General features: G+C 42.1%; 1 protein-coding gene across 2 annotated transcripts in view; it reads right to left on the bottom strand.

The window, feature by feature from the left end:
• The window catches only part of LIX1 (limb and CNS expressed 1), a 64,225-nt gene extending 36,787 nt beyond the window's left edge, over positions 1-27,438 (bottom strand). Inside the window, exons 1-2 of one of the 2 annotated variants that reach the window (XM_055140632.1) lie at positions 27,151-27,438; positions 9,497-9,660 (exon numbers count right to left, since the gene is read on the bottom strand). In XM_055140632.1, coding sequence (XP_054996607.1) covers positions 9,497-9,660; positions 27,151-27,232 — 246 coding nt within the window. In that variant the 5' untranslated portion in view covers positions 27,233-27,438. The remainder of the gene's footprint in view (positions 1-9,496; positions 9,661-27,150) is intronic. The other variant, XM_004613091.2, reaches the window with a different exon arrangement.
• Positions 27,439-27,837: the final 399 nt, after the last annotated feature.

Here is a 27,837-nt window from a genome sequence, read left to right on the forward strand (position 1 = left end):
GGTTTCTTTATTTGTCATAGAACCTTTCCCCATTCTTGCACTTCACTCTGTGTTTCTCTATAGAAGCTAAGTCAGAATCTTCTTTGCTTGATAGGGAAAGACAGAGATTAAAGTTGGGTTAAGATGGGGTAAGAGAGGTAAACAAAACTCTCATTAAAATAATATGCACTTCCTCTTTCATGGACAAGCCATAAAAGTCTGATCGTTAGGTAAAATATGACTTTCAGAGGGAAGGGGTTATGACTAACTCTCCATCTTTGGGGCTCATTAGTTGCAAAACAGGACGTTTTCCAGGAAATAGCTTCTTTAGAAGTTCCGTTACATTGCAGCGCAGATCCTGCCTCTGAGTTAAGGTACACAACTCTGGAGACAGAGGAGAGGTCATGGAGGGCTTCAACTAGAAATATCCAGCATTAAAGCAGCAATAGTGAGGGTGGGTGTCAGCTTTATGACAGGAACTAAACCGCCATATGGAGCCTGGAATGGTAAGGCCAGGACTTATTAAAGGATCAGTGAATAGAGCATATTACAATCCCATCAAGTCAGGTTCACAAGTTAATCAAATCTTTTCTTAGTCCTCTCCTGGCAAAAACTTAGAGCTTAATCGTGATTTAAATATTCTTTTCATTCCCTGGGCTTTGAGAAGAATCAGTGTATGAAGGTATAAATAAAACCTGTATTTTCATATCTGGTAGGATAGGTACTGTCTGCTTACTGCTTTAAGCAGCTAAGATAAAACGAGATTAGACTCCCTGATCCTTCAGGCAGTCTGCTTCTCAGAAGAGCCATGTGCATGGGGATTTTCCTACGTTTTGAAAACTCAGTGATATAAAAGATCACAGTCTTTTTGGAGACAGTTTTCAAGGAGCACATCCGCCCTGACTGTTCCTTCCACCTCACATCTCCCAATTGTTCCGCCCCGTTATGGAAAACCAAACACTGGCTGACAATTAAAAAGAAAACTCAATCAACAACTTACTATGGAAATATAACATGTCTTCATTTCACTTGGTGTTTGGCATTATGCAAATATCCTATTACCTGGCCCCAGGGTTTAACATCTGTATTCATTTTCTGCGTATGAATTTTAACAGTGACAACAAAACACTTTGTTAAAAAAGAGATGATACCTAATGAATTAGTGTCTAACACTTCACATTAATTGAGCAATCACATCAGCGTTTTAGCCAGAGGGAGAAGAGAGGAGAGGGGATGAAATATTTATTCAACCACTACTCATCAATGAAACGATATCTAAAGGAAGCTGGGAAGCCAGAGTGAGAATACAATGGGTAGAGCACTTGTCCTGCATACAGCCAACCGGATTTGATCCCCAGCATCTCATATAGTTTCCCAGAGCATTGCCAGGAGTGATCTCTGGGTACAGAGTCAGAAGTAAGCCCTGAGAACCATTGGATGGCCCCCAAACAAAAACAGACCATGAACAAACACACACACACACACACACACACACACACACACACACACACACACACCACACGCCCCAATGGGAAGTTTCCCTTTTATTCCAAATAAGAATCAAATTCAGAAACTCCAATCTTTCTAGTAGACTCTATGTAGAAGAGCATGCCACTTGATTGAGTCACAAACCTTTTAATGAAAATATTACATAAGAGAAAATACTCAATTAAATTCCAGCGGGAACAAAGCAACTGCTGAGTGAGTGGTTCTTCTGAGTTCATCAGGAAAGAAGACAGAGGTGGTCTGTGGCTCTTATTGCTCTTATTGTAAAAGACAGAAATTACTGTACTTTTTTGATGGTCATGATATCTACCTATACACAGCTGGGAAATGGTGAACTGCCTAGACAAAAGTGGTATAAAGAAAATATGTCCCAAGTATGAATTCCCACCTAATGCCCGGAAGGTCAGAAGGTGGCTTCTTTTAGGGGCTGGAGAAATAATGCCATGGGTAGGGTACTTGTCTTGCACGTGACCAAACCAGGTTTGATCCCTGGCACCTGCTATGGATCCCTCAGCCCCACCAGCAGTGATCCCTGAGCACTGCCATGTGTGACTGCCCCCCAAAACAAAAAACAAAGATGACTTTTTAAACGTAAGTAAAACAGAAGTAATCACATGTTCAATATAATTCTATAAAAGAAAAATATCAATGATGCTTATTTTTTTGAACGTAAAAAAAGAATACTGTTTTCACTTCTCTTGCCTCCACTGGACTAGCTTACAAAGACTAGTTACAGGTGGGCTCGAGGCAACTCTTTTCGTCTGTCTTTCTGTTTTTTGTTGATTGTGTGTATCGAGACTAACTGAAAATTCTTTAATTAGCCTTCATGAACCAGTCTCCCATATACTTTAGTGGAAGGTTTCTTTGCATAAGACCAGTGGTTTGTGTGTTTCTGGGCCTTTTGACTGCTTTCCTTTGAGTAATCAAAAACTAAAGCTCAACTTTGAATACTACTTTTCTAAAGAATGAATGAACATAATCTCTTGCAGCTTTCAGAAACCAGAGGGACTAATCCTGCTACCCTGTCCTCCACACTGCTTCAGTGTTTTTAATCACTTGGCACCATTGGAGGTGACATCCTCAGCACAGTGAGAGGCTACTGCTGGCATAATGGCTTTTCCATGTCTCAGCACATAGTCTGGACATTAATAATCCATCGTGAAATGCTTTGCAGAGCACAGGGGTGACGTTTGATTATGTGAAAGGTGTTGCAGGAATGTACAGAGAAGCCTTTACAGGCCAGCTGCTGCCTCACCATGGTGAAATGCTGGATGGTGAAAAGAAAAGAACATTTAAGATGGCTTTTGAATTGACAGAAGCGTAAGGGCATTACTTTAAGAGAAACACTCTTTCTTCCTGATTTTCGTCCCTCAAATAATATTCTGAAGGACAACATTGGCTGCCAATTACCCAAATATATTTTCAGAATATATTTGATTCAGGAAATTCTGGATCTTTTAAAGCAAGGACATTAATAATTCCCCTGACAACCTTTAAACATGATGATTTAAACATAAGGTAAAGGAGGCCCCAAAGTGATCAGAGAAATCAATAAGAATTTTAGTTTTATATTTTGAATTCTGTTTCTTAAAGACCAAAAACAAGATGTTGACTGTATTCCCTAAGGGAAGTACTATTAGTCTATGTGGAAATTTATGAGATTATTAGAAAATTCATTATTTAAAAAATTAGATGTCTTAGATTCATATTCTCTATATTCATTTACTGACCTGTCAGACGCATTGCATTCTAGGTAGATGAACAAACATAATGCATAGCTGGAAATGAGTATGACCAAAAATTAGTTATTTATGGCCAGGACTGGTGGGGGAGAGTTATTCTGAAAATTAAATTCAGAGAGAATTAGATTTTAAAATTCAACAGTTTCAAATTAATCCACTTCTAAAACTTTAACTACATATATGATCATAATACCAGCTGGTTTTAATGTTGCTCATTTGCTTTCCTAACCTACCTACCATCTAGGGGACTAGAATTAGATAGACTACTTTGGTTGACTATTGATTATGTACAAAAATGTATAAATACAGGGGGTTTTTTGTTCTCTTTTTCTTGGGGGGAGGGAACATACCCGGTGACGCTCAGGAGTTACTCCTGGCTTTGCACACAGGAATTACTCCTGGCGATGCTGAGTTGGATCATATGGGATGCCAAGGATCAAACCTAGGTTGGCTGCATGCAAAACAAGTGCCCTACCTATGGGACTATCTCTCCTGCCTATTCTTGGAATCTGTCATTCATTCATTCTGCTATCATTCAACCAAATGTTTTGGTCTTGACACTAGGCAAAACACAATGCTTGGAGTGATAGAGATATAAGGTCTCTGAGGTACTGCATTTAACAGAGAGACAGAACCGGTATACATATTACTTTTTGGATCATGACAGCATTTGTCCATGACCAAGCTCTTAACTTATAGTTAAGCATTAGGCGCTTTGGCCAGGCCCATCTCGATGCCAGGGTAGCACACAACTGACCACTTTCCCTGGATCCGTTTTGTCCCTCATCGGAACCCTGCTTTTGGGGGTGCTAGGAAGTAAGGGCAACTAAGGTTTAGATCGAGAGAACAGATGTCCAGGAGGAAAATATCATGTAGAGTCAAATGACTCCCAGGTTACAAAAGCATAGCATTTGCTACAGTCTTCCTGTGTCCATACAAAAGGGCATGGCTCTGAATAAACTATGCAAAGGACTCAAGAAAGAAAAACAATATTTACAAGTCAACAGAACACAAAGAAAGAAGTTACAAAGAAACACAGAGGGATGGGAGCACTGTGATGGGAACAACCCAATAAACATAAACTACCTGAGGCTATGTTATCCTACAGGCCTCTTCCACCCAGATTTCCCATTTTCCAGTAGCTAGAGGTCACACCCAGGGACTGCACCGGGCACCCTGTAATCCCATCAACAGCCAGCATCCAGAGACTTAAAACCAAGCTCCGGGAACCTCGAGGGAACCTCCAGGCCGAAAAGCAGCTGCGCAATATCTTAGAGTCTCTGGGAGAACCTGGCAAGCTACCAAGAGTTTTCTCCCCTCAAGGGAGAGCCTCGAAAACTCCCCATGGTGTATTCATATGCCAAAACCAGTAACAATGCTGGGTCTCATTCCCCTGACCCTGAAAGAGCCTCCCTCACTGGTAAGAATGAGTAAAAAGAGGCTTTTAAAATCTCAGGGCTAGGAAGAATGGAGATGTTACTGAGACAGCTGGAGAAATTCAACGATCAACAGGATGATGGGGATGATGATGATGATGATGATGATGATGATGATGATGATGATGATGATGATGATGTTTTGAGGCCAATCCTGGCAGTGCTCCAGGACTTACACCTCCCTCCGTGCGTGCTTAGAGATCACTCCTGGCAAGTGCCCTTCCCACTGTACTAACTCTCTGGCCCCCTAAAAAATATTTATTGTGGGGGGCTGGAATGATAGCACAATGGGTAGCTTGTTTGCCTTGCACGCAGCTGACCCGGATTCAATTCCCAGCGTCCTATATGGGCCCCTGAGCACCTCCAGGAGTAATTCCTGAGTGTATGAGCCAGGAGTAACCCCTGTACATTGCCAGGTGTGACACCTCCCCAATAAAAATATTTGTTGTGAAATAATTTGAGACTTACAGAAGAGTTGCAAAGATAATATGGAGATCCTGCAAAACAAGCTATGATCCATGGAAGTTATGATGTAATATTCTTAGATTACATTTCTATGACTGAATCCCCTTATTTATTTCTGAGTATAGCAGATTTCTTGTCTTATAATGCTGACTCAAAAAAGCCATAACTTTATTTTTTATAGCACAGTGGGTAGGGCATTTGCCTTGCATGTGGCCGACCTGGGTTCGATTCCTCTGCCCCTCTCAGAGAGCCCAGCAAGCTACCGAGAGTATCCCACCCACACAGCAGAGCCTGGCAAGCTACACGTGGCATATTCGATGTGCCAAAAACAGTAACAACAAGTCTCACAATGAAGATGTTACTGGTGCCCGCTTGAGCAAATCGATGAGCAATGATGATCACTGACAGTGATGACAGTAATACAGTGATCTTTTCAAAGACATGTTTTTTGGTTTTTTGGACCATATTTACCAATTTTTATTCTGAGCTATCAGTTTCCCTGGTGCTTTCTTACATGAACATTCTAGTGATTTTTTTTTTTTTTTCAGAAAACAAGCACAGGGCTGGGTCGGGGCAGGGATGCATGCCTGGGAGTACAGAGCCCGGGTTCAAGCCCCGAGCACATGGGCCTCTTCAGCATCATTCCATGTAGCCTTGGTAGCCCCCAGCTCTGTTGAGGAGATACTCCCCCGGCCCCCTGAAAAAATCTTTAAGAAAAGCAAAAACAAACCTAGTGAAATGAATTCACAAATTCAATATCAAAAAGGTTTCTTGCTGCGGCTGGAGTACCCTGAGCACTGTGGGATATGGTCTAAAAACAAAACAAAACAATCTCTTGATCTGTATTTCAGGTAGAGGGCTGTTGCTCTGTATCCTACAGACATGGGAGTCTTGCATTTTTTGTTTTTGCTTATTTATTTGGGTTTCCAGGGTTTACTCCTGGCTCTGCACTCAGGGGGGAATGTATGGGGTGCTGGGGATCGAACCCAAGTTGGCTGTGTACCAGGCTAGAATCTGCAGGCCCTTGTCTTTGATTCTTCTGTCCTGAACCTGTTGGAATCTGATTGAACCACTTCAGAAGAGAAACCTGTGTGTTCCTTGAGTTTAAAGGAAATTGTTTTTCTCATTGATGTCCTCTTTTCTACTTTCTTTTCTCTCTCTGGAACTTGACTATTAGGTTAAATGTGTCATCTTGAATTTATCCTGGGTGTCTTATCTACTTCTGTCTTTGCTTTAAACTCAACATTGACTTTATTATTTTTCACCTTATTATCCTCAAAAATTAGGCTGTTATCTCTGTCTACTCACCAATTTCCTCGTCTTTTTTACATGTATGGTTCTAGTTTGGACTCATATTTTAACTTTCGCTTTTGCACTTGCTCTCTCTGCTCCTGCTTCAATCTGCCTTCCTTTTGCTTCCCCTTTATCAAGACAGTTCAGAAGTTTTCCTTAAAGAATTTCCTTTCGAATGTTTCCACCCCATTCAAAATATGGTGGTGGGAAGATGCAATGGCGATGGGATTCATATTTGAATATTAAATATAATGAATTATTGTGAGCAGCTTTATAAAAAATAAAATTAAATTTTAAAAAAAAGAATTTTCTTTCTTTGCACCACATCCTCCTGAAAGACCTTGACTGCAATGGTAAAGGGGTCCCACTTTAACCTTAGAAACTAAGGATGAGGGCCAGAATGGTAGTACAGAGGGTAGGGTGTTTGCCTTGTATGCGGCTGACCTAGGTTAAATCCCCGGCATCCCAAATGATCCCCTGCTCAGAGCCAGGAGTAACCCCTGAACATCACCGGGTGTGACCCTAAAAGAAAAAACAAAAAATTGAGGATAGGCTTGCAAGATCTTGGGGATTAGAGTTACTGTCTTTCTTTGCCCTTCTCTGCCCCTCCCTCCCCCACCTGCATCCCCCATCTTGGCTATGACATCTGAGGTTGCATTCAACTCTGCAATGAGGCTTCTAGATCCCCCCTTCAAATCACTCTCAGCAGACAAGTCCTGAAGCAGTTCTGAAATCAGCCTTAACATCCCCCATCCTGCTGTCAGAGGACTTCCTTCAAAATACATGAGAATGAAGAAAGAGAACATGCTCATGCTCAGAATCCTTCAGGATGCTGATCTGACACAATGAAACCTTTTTTTTTTTTTTGCAAACCACAAAGATCTCTCAGGGTCTGAAGCAAGTACTTAAGGAGCCTCACAGGACCCCCGTGGGGCCACAAGTCTCTCACTGTTTCCCTGCCCCCCCCCCCCACACACACACATACATGCAATCCCAAGAGTTTTCCAGTTCTTGTGCTCTTGCCTGTTCCATGCCTGTGCTGGTCACTCCCCATGCTGAAGCTGATCTCTCCCCTGTACTATCCGGCAACAAGCACACACACAGCAGGCTAGTAATCGCATCTCCTGCCCTTCTCCTTGCACTTTCCCCAGGCAAATGTAAGTTTGAGTCAACTTTATTAAATTGTAGTCTCTTCTCCACAAAGGATTTGGTCTGACAGAAAACAGATATGTGGTAACAAGGAGTGATGAGAGAGTGAGGCCAAGTTCAAATGGAGAATACAGGTAGAAATATAAACAACATCAAGTGTGAGGTTAGTCCTACAAACTCCATGACTTCGGGCAAGTTCCCTGCCCTCCCCATACAATGAGATGCACTGGGGGCTAGAGAGAAAGTGCAGGATAGAAACTACTTTTGCCTTGTATGAAGCTGGCCTTGACCCCGGTTTAAATCCCCAGCACCACATATGGTCTGCTGAGAACTTCCAGGATCCACTCCTGAACACAGAGCCAGGAATAATGCCCAAGCACCTCTGTGTGCGGCTGACTCCCTCTCCCCCAAACAAAGAGACATACTGAAAATCTGCCTCTGGAATTCTTAGTTGTCAAGAGCTAAGTGGGAAAATGCAGAGCTTGTGAGTTTCACACTGCCCAAAAGTTATATGGTATTTGTGCATGTTATTAAAAATTGAGAGATAGTTTGCTGTACTACAATATGACCTGATGAAGGTGGCTGGTAAACTGTGAAGATCCTTATTTTATACTTTTACTGATCATCAAATGTCATTCCAGGTAATCACCTTTCATTCTTTTTCCTTTGAATATTGATTTCCTTAAACTATAGACAATATTCTCATTCCTCAGTCAAAGGCCTAATATTTCTTCGCCACTCAGTGAGTGTTTTTTTTATACACACTGATAATCAGGTTTTAAAGGTTAATATAAGCAAATTAGTTTGAATGAGTTGGAAATTGAACTAAAAATGCACCACTGTTCACACCGATGATGAATCTAATCACAAGTTACCCACTGGGAATGTCTTGATAATAATTATCAAAGTGGGATGATATTAGAACAATAGTAGAGTAGGTAAGGCCTTACATGGTCCTAACCTGGGTTTTATCCCTGGCAACACATATGGTTCTCAGAGCACTACCAGGAGTGATTTCTTTATTTGTTTGTTTGTTTTTCTTTTTTCCTTTTTGTTTGTTTGTTTTTCTTTTTCCTTTTTTTTTCTTATTGGGTCACACCCAGCAATGTTCAGGGGTTGCTCCTGGCTCTGCATTCAGGAATTACTCCTGGCGGTGCTTGGAGAACCATATGGGATGCCGGGAATTGAATCCAGGTCTGTCGCTTTCAAGGCAAACGCCCTATCCACTGTGCTATTGCTCTGGCTCTAGGAGTGATTCCTGAGGGTACAATCTGGAGTAAGCCCTGAGCATTGCCAGATGTGGCCTGAAAACAAACAAAATTATTATTATTATCAAAGTGGCATATGGAATATATACTATGGAGAGATAAACTCAGTATATCTGTTTCATGTGACTGTGACTCCCAGTTGACAAGTGGGTACATACCACAAAAGAAAGGTCAGAAGTCTCAAGGAAAGCAAGCATACAGCTTCTCAGAGGCAGAACCTGAACTTACTACAGAGGCCTGACTTCAGCCCTGAGTTTCATCTTTGATGTTAGCTTATGCTTTGCTGATCAGCATTTAATTACAAAATTCATGAGAGATTTGATTGATGTAAGGGTCTTTTGCAAAAGCTGTGCCAAAGGTACCTTGTTCTTTAAGTTTTATTTCCAAGAATTTTGAGGAAAAAGGCAACAGGCATTAGGCAAATAGATGTTGGAATTTGTACTTTTCATAAAGAAGCATCAGGACCCACCCTATTCCAAAACACTTGCATTTAAACAAATCAGAACATCTCACCAATTTTCCCTTATAAGTGATGAAATATGGTACATTCGTTCTCAGGATGATCAAGAAAATTTACCAAGCTACTATTTTATGAAAAAGCTAACTTCTTACAAAAATCCAGTTAGCTTTCACTGGCCAACTTTTGGTTGCTTCTTACCTGAAAGTTGCCAAAACAGCTTCCTCCTGGGAGGGTGACATAACTCACAAAGGGAGGTCCCGGGGATGGTAGGGACTCGTAGACCACCAAGCCTTCACTTGGGAAAGCAGCTCTCTGCTGCTGTTTGCTTTCCCAGAACTCTTGTAGCATTGATACGACATTCACTGAAAAGACAAGACATAATCAGTTATTACTTGCAGGTGGTATTGTAAGACACATTGATTCTTAAATGGGAGAAAAGGAGAACAGAATAGTTGTATTTGGTGAAGAAAAAAGAGGCTTCCAGTAGTGAAAGAAGCAAACAACATTCAACAGAAATGTATTAATTTCTCTTAGAACATGACTGAAGTGATTCTAATTCTGACTAAATTTCATTATCTTAAATTTTTGTCTGTTTTGTTTTGAGGCCACATCTAGCAGTGCTCAAGGGTTACTCCTGGTGGTGCTTGGGTGACCATATGGGATACTGATACTAAAAATTGAACCTGGGTGGGTTGCATGCAAGGCAAACGCCCAATCCACTGTACCATTGCTTTGCCCCCAAAATTTCTTTCTTTCCTTCCTTTATTTTTTTAAGAGTGAGTTTTAAAAACTTTGACTCTCCTTTAAAAATTTCCCTGAATAAATATAAAATATCATAATATGAGACTAACACCCAAGGACAATAGAAACAGGTCCAGGAAGATTGCTCCATGGTTGGAAGCCTGCCTCATGAGATGGGAGAGAAGGTAGCTAGGATAGAGACAGGATGACTAAGTCAATGATGGTTGGATGAATCATTCGGGATGGGAGATGTGTGCTGAAAGTAGATAAAGGACTAAACGTGATAGCCTCTCACTGTCTGTATTGCAAACCATAATGCCCCAAAGGAGAGAGAGTATGGGGGAAATTGTCTGCCATAGACGTAGGGAGATGGGTGGGATGGTTGGGTAGAGTAGGAATACTGGGGACATTGGTGGTAGAAAATGTGCTCTGGTGGAGGGATGGGTGTTCGATCATTGTATGACTGAAACTCAAACACGAAAGCTTTGTAAATGTAGCTCATGGTGATTCAATTTAAAAAATAATAAATTAACTGAATTTTTATTCTGAATAAACTCTGTCCAGAGTTATGATTATCCATTGTCCTGAATTGTATTTCTCATAGACTTGTGAGCTTACAAAATGAAAGAAGAGGAGGTAAAGATGTAGGCAATGCAAATTTCATTGAGACTCAGCTCTTGGGAGACTTAAGAACAGAAAGGCAGAAAGAAGAAAATGCTTTCATGTCTCTCTCCATCCAGATGCAAAGAGGAATGCAAGGTAATTGTGTAATGGTAGGGGGCTGGGAAAAATCCATGAGCAAAACTAATAATGCCGAGACCATGTCAAGAACTAGGTCAACTCGATGACTTCAGAATGCATAGCAGTGGCTAGGGTCATATGCTTTGAATTTAGTGACCTGTGATAGCCTGCAGAAGTTCCAGATCAAATTAGGTTGGTTTATTTATCCTGTACTGCAAATTGAGTTGTGGAAATTAACAAGGATAATAAAATTGTGAAGTCAAAAGGGAATGAAAGGTCATGCAGGCAAAGCTCTGCCTCATGCAGGATTTCCTTGTATAATGCTGAGACAGCTGCCACCTGAATGTGTGCAAAGATGTGGCACTTGGCACATCTCGAGGCAGTCTGTTGCTAATGGTACTAACTGTGAATAGTCTTTTAGGGGAATGAAAGGTGCATCCTTTTAAGGCTCTTATAAGGGGTTGATTTCCCATTTCTGAGGCCTAATAGATATTGATTGCCTTATTCACATGAAAGCTCAGCAGACACTTGCTGACATGGTAGGACGTCTGTTCTTTTCATCTGCCTGGCATTTGCTTGCCCTCCCTCAGGGCAGTGCAGACTTTTCCCTTGAAGAATCACATTCCCTTTAATCATGCCGCTCCAGAGCTGAGGTGTGGGAATTTGACCAAACCTAACCAGAGAGCCAATGAAACCAGAACTTCAGTTGGAGATGGTGAAATGGTAGAAGAATAGGTCCTCTCTTCCCTCTCTCCTCCCATTACACACATGCACAGACACACACGCACACACACACACACACACACACACACACACACACACAGAGGTGTGCATGCGTCTCTTAGAAGGAGAGGGGAGGAAGAAAACTAGGTGCTGCCCAAGCAAGGAGCAACGGGGCTGAGAATAAAGAGAATGCAAGAGAAGATCAAGTTCTGGGTTCTGATGACACATTGAGACCCTGGTTCCAGCCACGTCCACATCTAGGATAGGTGATTGTGTCTGAGTCATCTGAACAAAGCATCGGCTTTGTTTCCTTAAGCTGTTTGAGCTGCTGTCAGTCAGAGTTTAGCTGGAGGAAATCATGGTGTGCAGCACTTTGTGGGCTGCTTTACTTCAGTCTACTTCACTTATCAGCTTCTGGTGTTCATACGGTTTAGGCAATATATAAGGTGTCCAAGGAATTGGATGCCTGTGAAAATCTTAAAACTTTGGTGTTAAGTACTTAAAAAATGTTTTGGGAGCAAAACTGGGAAAATATAATGATGCCAGTGGGAATAACTGATTTAGTTCATAAAATTCATATTGGAGTAAATATTGCTCATTACAGAGATTTTTCATTAAAAATATTTAAAATTATTTTTTTACTTCTTCAAAAAAGAACTGTAACTTTTATCTTCTAAACTGCATTTCTGTCTCCCATCTTTTCCTGAATCTCATTTCCAAGAAAACATTTTTTTGAGTTGGTGTGTGTTTCTAGTTGCAATTAACAGTCAGAATTTAGTGATATGCCTTGAAGATTGAAGCCTAAAGCCAAAACCTGTGGCCTGGTGCTCTGTTGGTCAAGAAGGACCACTATCCTCCCAAGCCAACCCCTGCTGAGTGACAGTTAGCTGAGAACTAGAGCAGACAGACACAGACTCCCGATCAGGTCAAGAAAACACAAGAATTTTGGCATGTACAGTTATGTGGAACAAGGAATACTGAGGTATGTAGCATTATGTTTGAACAAAAGCAACAGTTGTCAAATTTTTCATTCTCGGAGATTTCTTTGATGATCCCATGTATGTCAACGCCTCTAAGAGTGCAACATATGCACTTTATGCACTTGCACACACATAATCCGTCTTTCTATCTCTGTCTCCGCTGGTGACTGGAGAAGCAGATGAATGGAGTGCAGAGGGAAGAAGGCCAGCTTACCGCTTGGAATTTCAAAGATGGCTACATCAGAGTATGCTCTATTTATGAAACACATGCTCCTTAATTTTTTTAAGTAGCAACAACAAGGGTCATGGACAGTGTCAATGAAGATGTGAGCAAAGGGTCCACTACCGCTGATGGAAACCACCCAAGTCTGAGGCTCTTCCTCACCAGGGACTCTAGTCCAAAGTCTCATCTCCAGCTGCAGTAAACTTTCAATGTTCAGCCAGTCATTTGGAGAAGGTGGCACCTTTGTTTCTTATTTATTTAATTATTAGGTACAGGGGTGGTGGTGATACTCAGGGCTTATGCTCTGTACTCAGGAATCACTCCTGGTGAGCTTAGGGGATCAGATGGGATATCAGGGATTGAACTCAGGTTGGCTTCATGCAAAGCAAACGCCCTCCTCCCTATAGTATCGCTTGGACCCTGGGCAGTGGCACGTTCAGAGAGTGATTAAGTGCAGGTGATGTCAGGAGGGTGGGGAGAGCCCCTGGAAGAAAAGCAAGAAATAGCAGGGCTTTCCTGTTCATCATGTGAACATGCAGCAAGAATGTGGCCCTCCTCCCGCCAGGAAGGAGGCTCTTATCAAGAGTCAAATCTACTGACAATGCAGCTTGGGTCTCTTAGCAAGAGGACCAATGTCTAGTATCAATCACTCAGGCACTGGTATTTGGGGTCAGCAGCCTGACTTCACAAAGAGAAACCTTTTCACGCAGTATGTTGCGTGACAAGACTCAGTGCTATGTGTTTACAGATGAGTGCGTCTACTTTACTCATGACTGGCTTTTGAATGTGTGCAGGTTGGTCATTAGATCTCCAAGGAAGTCTTTTATATGTGAGGTTTTCATTATTCCTTCTTCAAGCTCCCTTTTGATGATTGAACTCAGCACTGAGACTTCCAAGATAGGCAACTGAATAACAAAGATTCTCCCGAAGATTCTCCATGTGGCACATGTTGGTTCATCAACTTTTGACCTTCTGTACTAAAATCCCCAAACAGCTTCAGCCAGCAGCTTGTTCCCCCCACCCCCACCCCACCCCCACACGCACACTTTACTTGAACATTGCAACTTACAAAGTTCTTTACGATGCATTTGTTACAGGTATTTGATATTCCAACCCAAATCCCATCACCACTGTCACCTTCCCTTCACCATTGTCCCCAGTCTTCCCAACCACCCTCAGCCTACCCCTATCTCAGGTCCAAAATACTTTATTGTATATTGCCTGTTACCATGAAATGGCTAATGGGATGATCAAAAACTACTTCTGTAAAAGAAAATTTGTAAAGATTGTTATATCTCACCATGGGGACATTAAGTCTTTTTCTGAGGGTTTACTAAGCTGCTGTTGCTAATTAAGGCTTCTGTGGTTCATGTTTTTGTTAATTGATCTTAGTTGGCTTCTACGTTCCCATACCGTCCAATCTGGTGTGCTCCTACTGGGATGTTAATATTGTAGAGATTGGAGATGTCGCTCCAGAAACTTCAGAATAATTAACTGAGAAATTACATGGCAGTTGTGGTGGAATGTGGGTGTGGCTGCTGAGGCTATAGACTGCTTTTTAAACATCAGGGTCTTGCTTCAAGATCTTCCTCCTCCTTTATTGTTGCCAGAGCCCCCTCTCTCTCTCTCCATGCAATTTACTTCAGTAGTAATCGCACTTCCTCCACCATGCCTTCCACACTGGTGCCAGCCCACATGAATCTCCTCTCCTGAGCTTTTCTTTCATCAGCAACTCTGTGTCTTAGCCCTTAGTCTCCTAGAAACCAGGTGAATAAAATGGATGCAGTGCACCTGGTTCAATTTATCAAGTAAGACTTGACTGGCCCTCCTTCTTTGCAGAGGTATGAAATGCCTTGTGATAACAATATTTTTCAGGAGGACATTTTTCTGCTATTTAACTCAGCACAGACTGTGAGATTCTAGAGGGACAGAGACTCTGGCTCAGTCTTCTGTGTCATTTCCTTGGGATCCAACACCAGTGTTTCATCTTGAAGCAGTTGTTGAATTCATGTGACATTTAAGAGAGCTCTACCTACTGGAATAGTTTGAGTGCAAGTGAGTGAAGATAAGGAGAACGCAGGTGAAGTCATGACAATTCATCAAGACTACCTCCTGGAAGCAGAGGTTTCATGCATGGATCCCCATGGTGTGCTCATCCCATCTGTGTGTGGATGGCAGACTGGACCCAGCTGGCACAGGTACAGAAAGATCAAACTTAGAGTGGAGACATTATTGTACCTTACTTGCTAGCTTGACTTGACCTTCATAATAACTAGAACTTCTAGGAAAGAATAGGAACTAATCTTTTTAGTATCGTGTCTGTTCCCTTTGCAGACTGCGGGGGCTCAGTTGAAAAAGGATTTTCTGGAACCTGTGGATCAGAAAACCATAATCAGACAGTAGTGTGACCTTGGCATGCTCTAGCAGGCACCCTTGATCAAAAAATAATTTTAAAAGTATAGTCGAAATGACATCTGCACTTATATGTTCATCGCAGCACTGTTTACAATAGCCAGAATCTGGAAAAAACCTGAGTGCCCTAGAACAGATGACTGGTTGAAGAAACTTTGGTACATCTATACAATGGAATACTATGCAGCTGTTAGAAAAAATGAGGTCATGAAGTTTTCATGTAAGTGGATCAGCCTGGAAAGTATCATGCTAAGTGAAATGAGTCAGAAAGAGAGAGATAGACATAAAAAGATTGCACTCATCTGTGGAATATAGAATAATAGACTAGGAGACTAACACCCAAGAATAGTAGAAATAAGTACCAGGAGGTTGACTCCATGGCTTGGAGGCTGGTCTCTCATTCTGGGCAACTCAGAGAAGGGAACACCAAGTAAAATGTGGTCGGAGGTCATGCAGGGGTGGGGTGATGCAAGCCTAATGTAGACTAGAGACAGGACGCAATGGCCACGCAACACCTTTATTGCAAACCACAACACCTAATCAGAGAGAGAGAACAAAAGGGAATACCCTGCCATAGTGGCAGTGTGGGGTGGGAGGAGACGGGACTGGGGAGGGTGGGAGGGATGCTGGGTTTACTGGTGGTAGAGAATGGGCACTGGTGAAGGGATGGGTTCTCGAACTTTGTATGGGGAAAACATGAGCACAAAAATGTATAAGTCTGTAACTGTACCCTCACGGTGATTCACTAATTAAAACTAAATTATTAAAAAAATAATTTTAAGGCAGAGTTCTGCTCCTAAAGTTTACAATGTGACCAATGAAATCACATATACATAATTGGTGAACAAAATATTGGTGTGACATTTGTATGGCAGAGATGACTTCAAAGAAATACTGAAACCTTAAAAACTTACAATGCTAGCAAGTCAATTGAAGTAAAAGGTGAATGTGTAAGACCAGAGAGATAGTATAGGAGTTAAGATTCTTGCTTTGCACATAGCTGGCCTCAGCTTAGTCCCCAGCACTGCTAGGTACCCCTAACCCCCAACCTCCAACCCCAGCACCGCCAGGAGTGATATCTGAGCAAAGCTGGGTGAGGCCCCAACAAAAGGGAAAAAGAGTAGGTGATACAATCTCGAAATGTCAGGGGGAAACCTGCATATGATGAAGGACTAAGCCAATTCCCTCAAAGAAATGAGATTTACAGGAGTAGGGAAAAGAGTTTTGAAAATGAGAAAGTTTGGGGAGGGAGTTCAGTAGTAGAACCTGTGCAAAGCAGTGAGTTCAGTCCCCAGAAGTGCATCATGCACTCCCCAAGCCCCTGGCACCCCTGCCTGTGTCTCCTGTTTAAAAAGGAGTGAGTTTGGCACAGAGTAAAGGAAGAAACAATTATATCTCATCAAAGAACTACACGAGGGAGAGAGAGGAAAAGGTGTCACTAAGAAAGGAGAACAGAGCAGGTAGAGTGTTTGCCTTGCATGAAACTGACTCAATTTCAATCCCCAGCATCCTATATGGTCTCCTGAGCATCACTAGGAGAAATTTCTGGGTTCAGAGCCAGGATTAACCCTGAACATTGTTGAGTATGACCTAAAAACAAACAAACAAAAACGAAAAATGAAAGAACAGTTGAAAGCACTTACCTTGTTTTTGTATACTCAGCTTTAGCTGAACCCAGTTTTGTTCCTGGAAGCACATATAAATCCCCTGAGCACTTTCAGAGTCACTCCTGAATATCCACAGAACCACGAATATCCTCTGAGTACTAATGGGTGTGTCCCAACATGCAAGCCCCCCTCACCCCCCACCCCAGTAAATGAACAAATGGGTTAGAGGGGCAAAGCCAGAGCTCACTGGATTGGAGAGAATTCTTTGCAAGCAGGCAGCCTGGGCTGGTCCCTTGGAACCACAAAGTCTCCCAGAGCACCATCAGAAATGAGCCCAAGCACAAAGAAGGAAGAATCCCCTGATCACCACTAGTTGTGGCCACCAACTGTCCCCACCCCCACCAAATACATAAGAGAGAAGAAGGTAAGTTTGTGAAGAGATAGGGTAAGGGGAGTTATCCTCCTTGAATGACTGGAAATCACCCCACCACCTTGGCTCCCCAGCTTTCCCCTTATGGAAACAGAAGCCTGGATCTCTGTCTCTGTCTATGAGACCATCATTTGAGGGATTCTTCCTCAGTGAAGGTGCTCAAGCACCTCCAGACGGGAATGGTGCTCTGAAAGGGTCACACAGAGACATCTGTGCAAAGAGGGTAGCAGTGAAGCAAGCAAGAGTCATCTGCAGTTTGGAAGATGCAGAGAGCCCCTCTGGAACATACAAATATGTGGCAATTCAGTGCCTATCTCCTAAAAATTCAGAGCTAGTTATTTTCCCAGAGGTGACGCAGAAGATGGTGACTGGAGACTCAGTTCATGTTTTCAAACAGGAATTCTAAGATGTGGAGGATATACATGCACTGAGGTTTATGATGTGTTACCAAACAATATTCAATACCAGTACACACCAAAATGCACAACTGTCCCTTCTCTTCACCCTGAGCAACAGAAAAGTGGTTTGCTCAGCAGTTAACACAGTGGGCTCTGGGACTAGGATGAGCTTGGGTGGTGGAGCCTTGTCTCACCGTGTGTGAGGCTCTGGTGCCAGAAGGCCTAGGTTTGAATCCTGGCCCACCATCTCCAGACACCTGCCCTACTGCTTGATGCCTCTGTACTGTTAATGGCAGCAGCTCATGGGCTTGCAGTATGGCCGAAATTGGGAAATGCTTGGAACAAACCTTCTTCAGAGTAGGCATTAGGCCGGCTTGTCAGGGTAGGTATTAGAAGACTGGCTACTATTTGTGGTTATAGATGGTAAAGGAAGAAAGGAAAAGGCTTGATTATAGACTTGAATCTTGTATCTTGAGAAAAACTATTCCTGGATGGGAAAACATATCATTAAATATTCTAAAAATAGTCTACAAGTCTGAAAATTCCCTAATTGTACACAATGCACTATTAAATTGATTTCCAAAATACATAAGGAGCTCAGAAATGAGGGGAAAAAAGTTTCTTTTGCTATCAATCGCTAGTAAAATCAATTTCAGTTTTCTTTTTTTTGAGGAATGTCCATATAGTTTTTCAAAAAGGCTCGACCAGTCGGCATTTCCACCAGCAATGAATGAAGGTCCCTTTCTCCCCACATCTGCTCCAGCACTGGTTGTTCTTGTTCATTTGGATGTGGGCCAGTCTCCGTGGTGTGAGATGATATCTCATTGTTGTTTTGATTTGCATCTCCCTGATGGTTAGTGATGTAGAGCATTTTTCCATGTGCCCGTTGGCCATTTGAATTTCTTCTTTGAGGAAGTTTCTGTTCATTTCTTCTCCCCATTTTTTGTTATTATTATTTTTTTCTTTTTGGATCACACCTGGCAATGCACAGGGGTCACTCCTGCCTCTGCACTCAGGAATTACTCCTGGCAGTGCTCAGGGGACCATATGGGATGCTAGGAATCGAACCCGGGTCAGCTGTGTGCAAGGCAAACGCCCTACCTGCTGTGCTATCACTCTAGCCCCTCTCCCCATTTTTTGAGGGGTTGGATGTTTATTTCTTGTCAAATTCTACCAATGCCTTTTATATCTTTGATATTAGCCCCTTATCAGATGGGTAATGGGTGAATCATTTTTCCCATTCCATGGGCTATCTCTATCTTGATCACTGTTTATTTTCAGGAAGGCACAACTTTTCTTCTTTTTTCTTATTATAATTATTGAATTACTGTGAGATACAGTTACAAAAATTTCATGTTTGAGTTTTGGTCATACAGTGATTGAACACTCATCCCTCCACCAGTACACATTTTCCACCACCAATGTCCCAGTATACCCCTCCCCTTTCCAACCTTTCCCCTGCCTCTAAAGTAGACAATTTCCCCCATACTCTCTCTCTACTTTTAGACATTATGGTTTGCAATATAGATACTGAGAGGCTATCAGTATTTATATGTTTGGTCCTTTATCTACTTCCAGCACACATCGTCCATCCTGAACGATTCCTCCAAGAAGGCATCACTTTATTCAGGTCTTCCAATGACAGAAAATTCTAGCTGAGTAAAATGTCTCGCCCAAAACCAAGACAAATTAGAAAGATGACAATTTATGGATATGTCATTAAAAGACTCTTAAAGTGATTAACATATTTTAATTGATTCTCTCTCTCCCAAACAGATGGCTTTATGTTATGTAATAGTTAAGTATAAACTTTAATTAGATTAGTCTCAGCAGGTGATATTTTGAAGTACTGTTAATTAGCATTTCCTATTCTAGCAATTCGATCCTGAACAACTTGTTCTTGCCCATGCAATTTCCTAGTTTTACTGAGGAAAAATAGGAAAAAGACTCCCAACGAATGTAAAGGGGAGTTCAAGATATTTCCCTCATGCAAAGCGGGCATTTTCAGGCCTTGGGCTTGGAGTGTGTCAAGAGCTCAGACCTGATCAGCAGACAGCTGCTTCCCACGCTCAGACTCTTCCAAGTTTGAACCAGGATGCTGGAACTTTGGTGGCTCAAACATATGTGCTGAGGGCAACAGAAAGGAATCTCAGTCTCTTCAACCCAACAATGGGAGGCAGCTCAGTTCTTTAGACCCTCTCTCCAAGAAAGCTCCAGACTCAGCAGGACTGAGGCAGGCAGAGACTTTTGTTCCCTAAAGAGGAACTTTCTCATTGTTTTTTCTGTTTCTTTTTCCTTTCCTTCTTTCTCACCCTGGCACTTCCCTGAGGGGCTAGGGAGGGTATTATTCCTTTTGGTCTGTTTTACAAAGCTAACTTTAACAGAAAGATATTATACATATTTTTAGTTTAATTTTCATCTTAGAATTTAACAATGCAGAACTGAAAATCACCTGGAAAAAAATTTAAATAACTCATCTTTTAAATGGAACTACAGGCCATTTTTTAAATGATGGCAGAACGGAAAGTAATGAAGGAGCAAAAGGGAATCCCAAAGCACACTCAAGTCTGAATGCCATTAAGGGAGCCAGGATTCAACAACAAGCAGGGGTCCCTACATGTGGCTTCCCCACTGTCCTGGAGTCAGATTAATTCACCCCCCCCCCCCGCATCAAAGATACATGACCTTAAACCTGCTCAAATGGATTTAAACAATCAGGAACTCCACATCTTCCCTGGCTCCACTGGGCACCAAGACTGCACTCCTTTGACAAGTGCCACTGGGGGACCCTTGAACTAAGATCAGCCACTAGCAACCGAAGTAAGGCAAGCAAAGGAGGATCTGGAGTGATAGGATAGCAGGTAGACCATTTGCCTTGCATGGTGCCAATATGGGTTTCATTCCTGACTCCACATGAGGCCTGCCAGCACCACCAGGAGTAACCCCTGAGCATCGCTAGGGATGGGCCACAAACCAAAACCAACCAAGCAACCAACCAACCAAACAAACAAACAAACAAAAAAGCAAAGCAAAGGCAGGTTTCTTTGCTAACTGGTTGTGTGAAACCAGTGCCAATGTGGTTTCCAGTACACTAGGCAACTTCCCTGGGCCTAGTCTTTGTAAAAAAGTTGCTCACAATCCCACTGCGCTGTCTAACCAGGGTTTCTGGACAAGGAACAGAGTCTGGTCCTAACACACAGGACCTCAGCCTCCAGCAGAAGGTGGTGCTGAAGATGACATGAGACCTCCGGGTGTCGAGGATGGTGGCAGTGGGCTTGCCCTGGCAGCCGGGGCTGGGCGAGGACACCCTTCCCCTTCCAGGCTCCCTCTCTGCTCAGCCTGCCTGCAATTAGGCCTGCTGACAGTGTCAGGGAACACAGGGGGCTTAGTCCCAGCTGCAATTTACTTCCCCATAAAGGCTCCTGGGAAAGGGGAATAAAAATTGCAAAAAAGAAATGTTTCATTTCCAGTCTGTGGTCCCACCTTCCTGGCTACTGGCCTCGAGAAGGCGTTTGGGATCATAGAGAAGTGCAGACTAGATTTTGCCTTCCTGGGACTTGCAAGTGTGGGGAAACAGGTGCTGAGAGGCGCCTACTCAATGAGAGTCCCCCAGAGAAAAGAAATTGATGCAGGACAGGCAGTAAGTGCCAGCGGAGTGGTGAGGGGCTGACCCCAGGACATCAAAACAGGGATCAATTGATTCTCGTTGAGGCAGCAGGATAAATAGTGCAGTCAGGTCAGAGGCTGTTTTCTCCAAATTAAACCTTCCATTCCTTTTTCTTGCAAAAGCTTCACATCTAAGATTGTCTTAAGTACCTTGACAGTCTAAACCGATGTGAACATTTGAACATGGGCGAACAGAAAGACAAGCCCGTGGGGCTAAAACTTCAATATGAAATGTATTAAATAAAGAAGATTCTTTTATGAAAGGCTTCTAAAGTGGTCTTACATTTCTTAAATCAATCTGTAGCACATAATCAGTAAAAGCGTGTCATTTAAACAGAAAAATCATATGCTCAGAAACGCACCCTGGTCCAGCTGGGTCCTATTATGGGCTGTAACTTAACACATGAGTTTCAGAAGTTGTTAAAGTTGAGTTCAGGCTAACAAATCCTAACTGTTAAAATTTTTTAAAAGCTTATGTTGAGACAAGACAGCAGGGCCATGAAGAGGCGCCAGCTATGCACATAGAATGAATGTCAATCATATTTTATCTGGGTTTATTAAATCTCATTTGCATATTAAGAAATAAAGTATTAGGATGGGTATGCTATTAGGGGATTAAGAAGTCAACTACTTTTTAACCATGTGGAAATTTTTTCCATTGGGGCAGAGACTATAATATTTAAAGTCTGCCAAATGTGTATTTACTAAAAACAAAAAGGACAAGAACATTACTGATGTTACCAATAACCAACTTGAAATGTGCGGTTTTTTTCCCTTTGAGTAAAAGTTCAGATAAAAATAGTTGCATCTAATAAAATAAAATTAGCATTTGAATAGGTTTCAGCAGAGTGGACACCCAGAGTCTGGATGTTCAAATCTCAGCTCAAATCTGAGTTCAAATGAGTATAATTAAGATGCCATTGTTAATCCAAAATGAATTAGTGACCAGTGAAGGATTTTTGGTGCTTATCCATATTCTCTCAGGCACATGTTATGTGATGGAATGCAATGCAATATGTGTAGGGATTTTACTGCACACAGCCTCCATCCTTTACATCCTACTCCAGTCTTTTCCGTGAAATGCAAAGACCATAAATGTGTCATCACGTTTATAGATTTCAGGTAACCACCAAAAACCACAGCATGGAGAAAATACCTAACTCTTTAGAATTTCTGTTCCTATGCTTCTATCCCATCAGACTCATATTTACTAAGATATTCTTCATCGTTTTACAGTCTAGACCAAATTTTTCCAAAGGACAAAGCTATAGTTCTTGAAGTGTCCACCTATTTGATATGTACATACAGCTTTCATACACAAAAATGTCTCCCAAGTGGAAGAGTTAATACACTTTCAGTATGGGAGAAATTTCCCACTAGCTGTGCCAAGAAACAGCCTTGATAAAGGTTCATGATATAGTTTTCACTATAAAATTCAGGGAAACTTATCAGTGAAACCCATCATGTCATTTTATAAGTCAGTGCTGTAAATCACTGTGTTCTTGTGGCTTCACTGACAGCTAAGATGCCTGTGTGAGAAAGTTAGCCTGGATTTGTCTTTTAGTTAGTAAAAGGCTCTTTTTGTACACACTAGTCCACATCCACAATTCTTGAATCTTATCTGAGTCCTGTGAAAAAGCTGCAATCCTCTCTCCAACTTGGTGTCAGAGAATGTCCCATATAGCAGATGTTAATATCATCTTTCCCCCAATGCAACTTTAGGTCATATCTCACAGAACTAATCTAGGATCATAGTCAAGGCCAAAGACCCCAAGACCCCGTACTTAAGCATGGCTATGTTTACCTTTCCACCCTCTTCTTTACCATCACATTCCTCTTGGGTTGCCTGACTTGTCTTTGGACCTGCTGTTCCCTCTCTCTGAAAATGTCCTTCCCCTCTCAATCTTCCATGCAGATGTGCCAATTCATCTGGTCTCAAGTCCCAGTGAGCATTTATCTACTCCACTTTTGTTTCCCTAAGGGTCAGCACAAATGGCGATGACGATGGCAATGTAAGACTGAAGAAGTTCCTCTGAGGAGCAATGATTTGTTGTGGCTTAAAGAGGAGGAGTTGGGAGATGCAATCTGAACTCTGGCTCTGTGTGACCTTGAGCAACTACATTTCCCCTCCCTGGTCCTCAGCTCCCTCACTTCTAAATCATAAACATATCTGGCATACTGCCTCGCCGTGAAGAGTATATACCCTCAGCCTCGCTGTGAAGAGTATATGCTCTTAGCCTAATGCTGTTACCACATCCTGCCATTGCTGGGAATGGTCGAATTGAATGAAGAACCCCTAGGTGGCAGATGAGTGTGTGGTACACTTGTCAGCTGAGGAGTAGGATTCCACAGTGCAGCCATCTTGAAATCAGAGGGAGCCCTCCTCTGAGGAAGCATGTGAAGAACTGTCAAACAAGGGCAGTTGTTTGTAGCTGTAAGTCGCACAGCTGACACACACTCAGAATTGCTGGCAAGGGCTGCCTTTAGGGTAAGTCATTTGTTGTCTGGCATAGGCACTTGAAAAGAAACTGGATATTCCACAAAGTCAACAATGCAGTGCACCATGGAGCCATGCTCCATTTCTCTGCAGTCTCTCAGGTGCTCTAGAGCAATGCCCCTCAACCTTCTCCCCAACTGTGACCCCTTCCAACCTTATTTCCTCCCTGTGGCCATTCTGTCCTACCAGTTGGCCTTGTAGCCTCATGCTGTGGCCCCCATTTATGCAAATCTTCACCTGTGGCCCTTTGGGACATGTTGAGGGCCCCTGTTGAGAAAAGCTCATATAGAGAACCCCAGGGCTACCTGTTAGAAAGTGGAGGCCTTTGGGTGGTAGAAAGCAGGTTAAAGTCAACCAGAACTAACTTCATGTCAAGGCCTCACTTTAGGGGCCAAAGAGATAGGACAGTGGGTAGTGCATTTGCCTCGCATACAGCTGACCCCAGTTGGAGGTTGGCTTCCTGGCACCTCATATTGTACCTGGAACCCTGCCAGAAATGACCCCAAGCACAGAGTAAGTCCTAAGCACTTTCAGGTGTGGAATACCATCCCCACCCCCACCCAAAGAGTCCATTTTATTTAAGCAGTTTCCATTTGAAAAGTGAACTAAGCAAAATTGCAGGAGTTGGGGTGTGTGTGTTATGAAATTCATTTAATTCTAGGAAAGAAAACACAAAACAAATGATGACAATTGCCCTATGAACACCTTGTTGAAAACAAATGAGACATTTAATGCATTGCAAAATGTAGCTTGGAGGCCTCCTTGACTAAAAGAATTCAAATTTATTTTCTAAAATGATCATAACTATCTATCACACACCAGAAACTATCTGGTTGCATCTTCTTGACCAAGTTGAAGAGAAAATTCAGTTTACTGTTGTTTATTTTTAAATAAAATCAAAAGCCAACTGAGGGCAGCCAATTAACCTAATGATGACTTACATCCCCTGTATTATGCCTAACCAAAGAATAATGAGACAAATTCCTTTGTATTTATACAAGATAAATTTAGAGAAAATACTTTGAGAGAAAGAGAGATGAAGAAGGAGGGAGGGAGGGAGGGAGGGAGGGAGGGAGGGAGGGAGAAAGGGAGAAAGAGAGAGAGAGGGAGGGAGGAAAGGAGGGAATGTGTGTGTGTGTGTGTGTGTGTGTTGCATTTCTTTGTTCAACTTTGCTGGGTCTTAATAATTCTTGAATTGGCTTTTCATCTTTAGAATGCAACATGTGAGGGAGTAATTTTTCTTAAGGAATTGGCAGTAATGCGTGCTGAACCCCTTGGTTCTGGCAGGAATGGATTTAGCTGGGGAAGAAGAACCAGGAGTGACTGGGAGAGGAGGCTCAGAACCTGCCACTCAAGACTGATGGCAGCCTTTCACAGGCTGTGTAAAACAGGAGGGGCATGGCACCAACTCTTGCCTGTGCCAAAAACAAGTGCTAGAGTCCAAGTGCTAATTCTGAGCCTTGCACTGCATTACCCAGGTATTTTGATGATCTACTCCAGAGTATAACTAAGCTTGTTCCCATATATTCCAGGAGGATTGTGAGTAGTTAAGATGTTTTGACATGAGGAAACCTGCTACAAAATTTGCCACTTGGCTTACTGTCCTTTCATCATTTTTCAGATGAGAAAAACTCAAAGGGTGAGGATTAACAATCTATAACATTCACACCGTAGACCATGCAGTGCAGAGGGGCAGCCCAGTCTGGCAGGCAACGCTCTCTGATCCATGTGGGTTCCTTGTACAAAACAGGAGGCCTTCCTTTACAAATATGAGTTTCCACAAAGGTCTGGATGGCAAAATAGGTGTCATTCCTTTTAACTCCCCTTCTATTTTATTCTCACTGCTCAACTGTAGGTTATTCGTGGAAAAAAATTCTATTTAAAAAGTGAGCCATAAAATTCCCTAATGAACTTTGTAAATCCACAGTGAGTTCAGTTAAAAAAATACAAACAAACAAAACCCTTTTCTATTTCTTTTCACTCTTCTACCCCTATCCAATCTGTCAGCTATAGCCCCTGGTCGATCCAACTTACCCACAGTTTAGGGCAGGTCAAAAGCTCTTTTCTCTTTCACTAAGTGAATTTAGTGGTATTTCAGGAGAGGGACATTCTTTCCTTCACTTAAAGAAACATACAAACCTGAATAGATTCCAGAACAGACTGAAGGCGGGTGATTTTTATTAGTTCTAGCAGCTATTGACATGCTTGAAGACAGTATTTAAAGAAAGAAGAAATCAAAAAGAAAAGGAACGACCAGATAGACAGGAGAATAAAAAGACAAAAAAAGAAAGAAGAAAAAGACAAAAGAACATAAAAGAGAAAGACAGAGAGAAAGAAAGAAAAAGAGGAAGGAAGAAAAGAAGAGAAGTAGGAAAGCATTTACCTTATGCCTTCAAGAGTAGATTGTTTACAACTTAATTTCCAGGAAGAAAAATTTATGGAATAAAATGGCCTAACATTTCTTTCTTCATCACATATGAGAAATATAAACTAAAAGGACATCTGGAAACTAGCATTATTCAGCAATCAGAAAGCAAAATTCCAAACCATTGATGTTTTGATGGAGACAGACATAATGAGATTCACAAAGAAACCTGTAACCTATTGAAGTAAGAAAAAAAAATCCATATGCATTATACCTTTTGGGCAGTGAAGTTCTATTTCCAGAAGCCCTTTGTAATATGAAACCCACTGTAGATAAGATACAAAATGAAGATAGTCTGTTTTGTGGCAGCAGGAAATCAAATTGGTTCCAGAACCGAAGTTACATGACAAATGGTTTAATGGTATTGCTCGAATGGGAAAACGTGATTGAATTATATTTCAAAATCATTAAAAAATATTTTGAAATAACATTGCCACAGCCATTTACAACTTTCCCTTGGGGATAGTGTGGTTGGGGGTGAGGGTGGGGCGGTGGTGGGGGAGGGGGATGGGAGCCCTCTCATTTTTTGAGTTTTTAACTAAAGTGGTACAATTAGTTGCCAAAATGTAAGAGTCCAGTGGTGATGTATTGTTAACTTTGGTTTGCAACAATTTTCAAGCACAGAACTTTGAGTATAACTACTACATGTTATGGAGAATTAAACAAATTCACAAAGACATATATTTTACATTTATGTTCAAGTCCATACTCATTTGAATCCCAGTACCAATCAATCTTGCTTTACTTAAGTGTCTGGAAAAGTTCATTAAGGCATTAGGTGACCCTTTGATTTTAGGAGAGATATAGCTTCTAAACATGGAGCAGCTAAGATCATAGGTGAAACGAAAGCAGGACTTCAGTCAGGAACAAGTTAAATATCACTTAGACCACAGCACACGACTACATAGAAATCATGCTTAAATGAGATGTGACGAGGCATTTAGATCCATTTTCTAAAACTGTTTTAAAAAAAAAAAAAAGACACCCCTGTTTCCCCTTCAGTACTTACAGTCTTTGAATACCAAAGCGGGGTCTCTTTGAGGCAGCACTTGGGCAATGATGTGTCTCAGGGCTTCCAAGGTTCTGTCCATCTCGGATCTGTCTGTGGGAGCCCGCTGCACAGCGTCCTCTTGCCTGAGTTCCTGCAGTCCTGGACTGAATTTGTGCAGCCCATTGATGCACAGGATTACCAAAGAATCCCTTTTAACATCTGCCAATCAGACGTTTCCCAGAATCTAAAGACCCCTCAGGGGGCCCTCCTCCCAGGCTCACTTATCTTTGTTGTAGGCTGAGCTAATTAGCACTCAGGGCTGGCTGACAGGCGGTTCCCATTGCTTCTTTCTGCTAAACACACCCACCTACCGGCTAGCGGGGGAAGCTCACCGGTCCTTGGGAACAGTTTTCCTCAATCAGATTTTGTTTGAATGGCGCGTAGCTTGCTGACTTGGGTATTTCTTTGAGTCCCGCGTCTTTAACTGTGAATATAGAATCAGGAAGGTTCTTCCTAAAGGAGATCTTCGTAAGCAACGAGTTTCCAGCTGCGGAATTGCTTCTCACCCTGAATTATGCTTGTAGTCATCCAGATTCTTCTTTGGTTAGAGGACGACAAAGACACAAGATTTTGTCTTTAGCCAGGCAGCAGACTTTGTTTCTGCATTTGAGCTCAGGAGCATCTCTTTGGGAGCCAAGTTATAAA

The sequence above is a fragment of the Sorex araneus genome, chromosome 1 (genome assembly GCF_027595985.1).
Source record: "Sorex araneus isolate mSorAra2 chromosome 1, mSorAra2.pri, whole genome shotgun sequence".
In the NCBI taxonomy this organism is placed as follows: domain Eukaryota; kingdom Metazoa; phylum Chordata; class Mammalia; order Eulipotyphla; family Soricidae; genus Sorex; species Sorex araneus.